Raw genomic sequence first — 5431 nt, 5'->3', positions numbered from 1 at the left:
CATATCCGACATCAAATCTACCTTAATTAACTGGTAATCTATGTGTTCTACATCTAAATTTACTTAAAGTTAACGCTCCCTTCTGACATAATATCCCGGGATAATATCTTCAGGTATTTTTCATAAACCAACTTATTCTTAAACATCCTATAGTTCGTGCAAATACGATTTGACCAGGTAGCTGCACTCCATTCCTTAATATACATATACAATTTTTTTTATGGAGGCGCAATAGCTCAGTCGGTAGAGCAGTGGTCTCGTAATCCGGTGACCTGGGTTCGAAACCAAGTCGATGCGCTAGTGCCCTTTGGTAAGGCATTAATCCTCATTACCAGGTCCCTCGGAGAGGACCTAAAGCCGTCGGCCGTCTGCATGGTTGCGTACTAACAAGCATTTATGCTTTCTTAGCAGTCAGGTAAAATAACCACTACCACATACATGTCAGAAAGCCTGGTTTCATAGTACATGTATTTATAATCCAGGCAGCACTATATCCTTCTACTAGAGCTCGCCAGATGTTCCCAAGTCCAGCATAATCAAAACTGTCTGCAAGAAACTCAACCCATTGTGACTTAATTTATATAAATTTGAATACTTTGATTGCTTCCCTTTAACTAATCTAACCCAATAGCCAATAATTCTACACTTAATTTTATCGAGTAGGCTATTTTACCACGTCCAGTTTCACCATAAACCAGTAAGGTGTGCACTTATATTTTGATAAACAGTGTTTATCGCTCGATAAACCCTGTTTATCTGAATTATTAGTCAAACGGCGCGCCATATACGTATGCACGATATACGCACGGCTACGCTAGCGCTATGCGCTCGTATAGCTAGCTAGAGCAAATCTTCGATCGCCAATAATACAGTGCAAGCGCTGCGCATGCATGTACAGTGCAGATGTATGTGCAGTCTGTGAACAATGGCATCTACCAAATCGTGACGATTTATCTTTCAATAATTCGGTTTCTCGTGAAGAAAAACAAAGCAGAACACAGAGATGCCTACCACAGGAGGTAACGACGAAAGGACTGGATCTCCTCGGGATAGTGGTGACGAAAGTGAAGATGAGAGAGAAATCTTGGAAGAGAGTCCTTGTGGAAGATGGCAGAAGAGGCGAGTGAAGGTGAGAATCAATCGGTTCCGTGTAGGCTAGCTAGGCCTATGCCTAGCATCCAAAACTACCGGTAACACTATGACTAGACCTACAGGCCCACTATAGACTCTAGATCTATAGTCTAGGCCTACTAAGTAGACTCTACTTTCTATCTGTAACAGTATAAACACTAAACACATCAATTTAAAATGCACATGACACCCCCTCTAGACGTTAGTGGGGCTTCTAAGCAATGTCTGGACACCAATTCTGAGATTCTGAGTAACAATTAGGGCCTTATTTATCGTCATCAAACTAAGTCCCCCGACGCAGACGCAATAAAGCTAGCTGTGTAGGCCTAGACTAGAGTCTAGATCTAGAGAAATAGGGAGGCCAATACCCGTGGCCGTGAGTAAGCGCTCTCTTCTTTTTCTTCCAGTGTTAGTGCTCCTTCACCTTCAAGGTGATGAAGATAAACGCACTGGCTAGGAACAAAGAACATTGCCATTGAGCGCTTTACAAATGAGTTTACGGTCTCATTGGCCGATCCGCTCGAGTGGCTTCGAATTTAAGTGCGAGAGGAACTACTTTACTTCAGCGCAACTCAAGTTTAATGGCGAAGTGAATACTTAATTACGTCACACCACAGAGATTTTGGTTTTTCGCAAGCCTCAGCTCAAGGGATCACAAATTATTACAGTTTGAAAATACTGTTCCCCCCATTTTTCGGATCAGCTTAGTAGGGAGACATGAGCGCTGCTCAGCCCAAACTAACCCTGTAAGTTGGGGCTTTGATCGGATCGGAAGATGGGAGTGAAACCCTCGCACCTTTGATCGGTATTATTTTTAATGCCAAAAATTTTCAGGTTTTGGGCTATCAAATGCTAAAAAACATGCATATGCTGGGATTATTTTTTCTTTGAGAGTTGTTGTAGATCATGTTTTTTTTATATTAAGTGCCTATTCATGACTTTGAAATTGATAATATGAGTCCAAGAATAGAGGCAAAACATGCGAGCCGCCATCTTAGATTTCAATGACAATATTAGGGTGTCTGAACGATTTTTCAGTTTTTTAATTTGGGATCGTTTTTCACCAACTTTGTTTGATATTTGAACAAAAAATGTAATCAGAATAATACATTTCAAATTTCAAGTCTCACCGATGTTTCTATCAAAAGATACAGCCCTTTAAAAACGCTGGAATATTCATATTATTTTGGTCAGAATCGACGAAAAAGACACAGAGTTATGTTGTTTTGCTAAATTCAGCCAAACAGCTGTATCGCGTGATATGCAAGCGTATGCATAGCGTACGCATGTTATGCGCAAATTGCAGCTTGAGCCACGTTGTCTCCGCGATATTTGCCATTGACTAGTGTGGCTAGCCGTTCGCACAATAAAACCCGGAAGTGAATACACGTTATAGTCAATTGCAATATACACGTTATAGTCAATGGCAATATCCCGGAGACAACGTGCACGTTGAAAAACAGAAATTCTGTTTTGCCGTGGACTTTGTACACATGAAAAAACTAAAATTCTGTTAAACATAAGATTTTCATTAAAACATGAACTTGTAGGGTACAAATGTTCTATTATAAGTATTAAAAGCCACCACCTTTGACAAGCCACTGATAACCACTCAAAAACATACGGACGGGACTGGATAAACTTGATGCAAAGTACTATAGTGAAAATATAGAGCCCTACTAGGGTCTAGGTTAGACCTACGAAAAATTATCAAATGTTTAGATTTACCAACTTCAAATTCGAACTTAGACAAGCAGACTAAAGTTAGCGGAATGTGTCGGAACACAACATATTCCTGATGGAACGATACAGTACTAGCCTACCGCCGACGTCCACGAAACATTTCAGTCTTGGCTGTAATGTCAGCGATCCGCGATCGATCAATTTTAGGCGCACTTGCCAGCCCCTTTTTCGAACTGTACAACAGCGTGTGTACAATATCGTGCACCTAGCGCCCACTGCTGGCGTGTGTGTGCCTAGTATTACGTCTACGTAATAGCGCCCCTAACGATCTCTATTAGTCCAGCGAAACGAAATGGCAGCGCCCTGTCTCCTGAGATATCGCTAATTATTCAGAATTATTAACCATGATTTTAGGCCGGATACTTTTTCACTGCATAGTCACAAAAATAGTGTAAGTTTTACAATTTTCTTCTTGAAAAATGAAAAGTTTTGAGGTAAAAGGTGTTTTCCGCGATTTTCTGTTCGAAATTGCATTTTCTGTGAATTCCGTCCGTTTTCCATGAGCGCGGAAAATCAGTGTCCCTACACAATGTTTAAATTGCTGTTTTGACCAAGATATTTTTAGAATTCCGAGATGCAGCCCCTTTGGAAATATGGGGATTCACCTGCTCTTTCATATGACAGCTCATTTATTGAGTATCACCTTCAGGATCACAAAGAATAAAGGTTTGAATCTCGATTTGAAAAAAAAATGTTGACTAATTTTGCATGGTCGCGCAATGCACGTAGACTGCATAGCATAGGGATGCGTGCAATCTCTATGGGAAGAATTTTAGCAGACAACATCGGGTGCGCGATCAGACACCCTAACAATAGACAAAATATTAGTGCCTACATTATAATGATAACTGGTCTCACCTGCGTAGCAAAAAGCGAGACATACAGTACCGTAAATCTATGTGTATATAAAGACGCACCCCTATTTTTAAGCAGAAAAAAACAAGAAAAAAATTGAGAAAAAAAAAATCCAGAAGAAAAAAAAAATCTGGATTTTTTTGTTGCTTTTTTTGCTTTTTGTTAAAACCAGATCAGATCGCGTCTTATTTCAGCGTTAGGAAATACTTTCATTTTATTACGAGGCACAGTTGAAGTGCTTGTGAACTAAGTTACACCTTAGTGCAACAACAACATAATCCAGCAGTCAAAACAGCACGTCCATTAGAACATATGGGACTACCATGACTAAACGATGGTACAAGACATTTCTACCGACAATTTTATGTTGCATTGTTGCATTGTTGATATGAAGACGAAAATATACTGTATAACTTATTTTTGTAATATAATCTGCTGGTAGATCTAGATCTAACTCTGTACCATTGCATCGCCAAAAAGGGACAGATCGTTACTTACAGAGCTAGCTACCACGATGTGCGGTGTAATACGGAATTGCATGTTAAAGTCGCAATTCCGTATTACACCGCACATCGTGGTACCATACCAAATCTGCCTGCGATGCAGTACTAGCTTAAAAATCAATGAAGATCTTGGTAAATTACAATCATTTTGGAGGTAAACTTCTTGTAAATTTATAAGAATATCAATGAATTTGGTATCAGTTTGTAGAAAAATTTCTCTCCGAGTCCAAACAGAAATTTGGACAGGCTAGTTTTCGAGTGGTGGTTTGATATCCCCCGTGTAAGTGAGCTGCATGATAAAGGTGAGTGAGCTGAAGACAGGGCAGAGCTTCGGCCGGCAAAGTGCTTTGTGAAGGGCATAATTTATTGAGACTGAAAAAAAACAAAAAAAACTCTCTTCCCTTCAAATTAGGAACGTAGTTTTACTTCAAATAGTATAAAAATATACACTGCCTTGAGAGGTTCTGGTTAAAACTATGCGCAAGAGGTGACTCCAATAGTACTATTACCTCGTACCTCGAATAGAAGGCATGGTATATTTGTTTTATATCCTGCATCAAGAATTTATTTAAAAAAAAAAAAAAAAAAAAAAAAAAAATTTGGGAAAAAAACATTTAGAAGATTTAAAATATTTTGTTTTCATATTATTGAGATTTGAAAAAAAAATTGATTTAATTAAAAAAAAAATTGATTTAATTCAAAAAAAAAATTCAATTTTTTTTTTCAACTCCCAAATAGTAAACCAAAATAGTACTCTCATATACATGTAGTACTTTCTAAAAATAGCTTAAATATTTCTGGTCATGTGACGAGCTCTCAACCAATCAAAAGCCAACAAATTTTTGATGCAGGATATAATAGATCCTATTCTTTATTTGCAATTCATGTTGAGACACAGAGACACTAAAAAGTTGCATTTCATGGACTCGAAATATCCTGTACCTGTGTATAAGGCGCACCCCCGACTTTCGATTTTTTCCTAACGGAAAAAAAGTGTGCCTTATACACGGAGATTTACGGTACACAGGGCATGGGAAGCAAACCGTTGTGATGTAGGGCCATACATCTCAGATTGTACTGTAGAGTGAAGAGTGTACTATGATGTCATTCATGACTAAGTAATAGACAGTCTAGACATGGTGTGTGTGTGTGTGTGTGTTCTTTACATGTAGCTTTGAAAGCACCCATCTACTAGGTAT

General features: G+C 38.7%; 1 protein-coding gene across 1 annotated transcript in view; it reads left to right on the top strand.

Moving 5' to 3' along the window:
* Nucleotides 1-915: 915 nt before the first annotated feature.
* LOC593803 (nuclear receptor-binding protein) overlaps nucleotides 916-5431 on the top strand; it is a 26177-nt gene continuing 21661 nt past the window's right edge. The window contains exon 1 of the mRNA XM_030983466.1: nucleotides 916-1129. Coding sequence (XP_030839326.1) covers nucleotides 1004-1129 — 126 coding nt within the window. The 5' untranslated portion in view covers nucleotides 916-1003. The remainder of the gene's footprint in view (nucleotides 1130-5431) is intronic.

The sequence above is a fragment of the Strongylocentrotus purpuratus genome, unplaced genomic scaffold, assembly GCF_000002235.5.
Source record: "Strongylocentrotus purpuratus isolate Spur 01 unplaced genomic scaffold, Spur_5.0 spur5_scaffold_13, whole genome shotgun sequence".
Classification (NCBI taxonomy): Eukaryota; Metazoa; Echinodermata; class Echinoidea; order Camarodonta; family Strongylocentrotidae; genus Strongylocentrotus; species Strongylocentrotus purpuratus.
The sequence above is the reverse complement of the archived record's forward strand: the minus strand, read 5'-3'. Positions and strand labels throughout refer to the sequence as shown.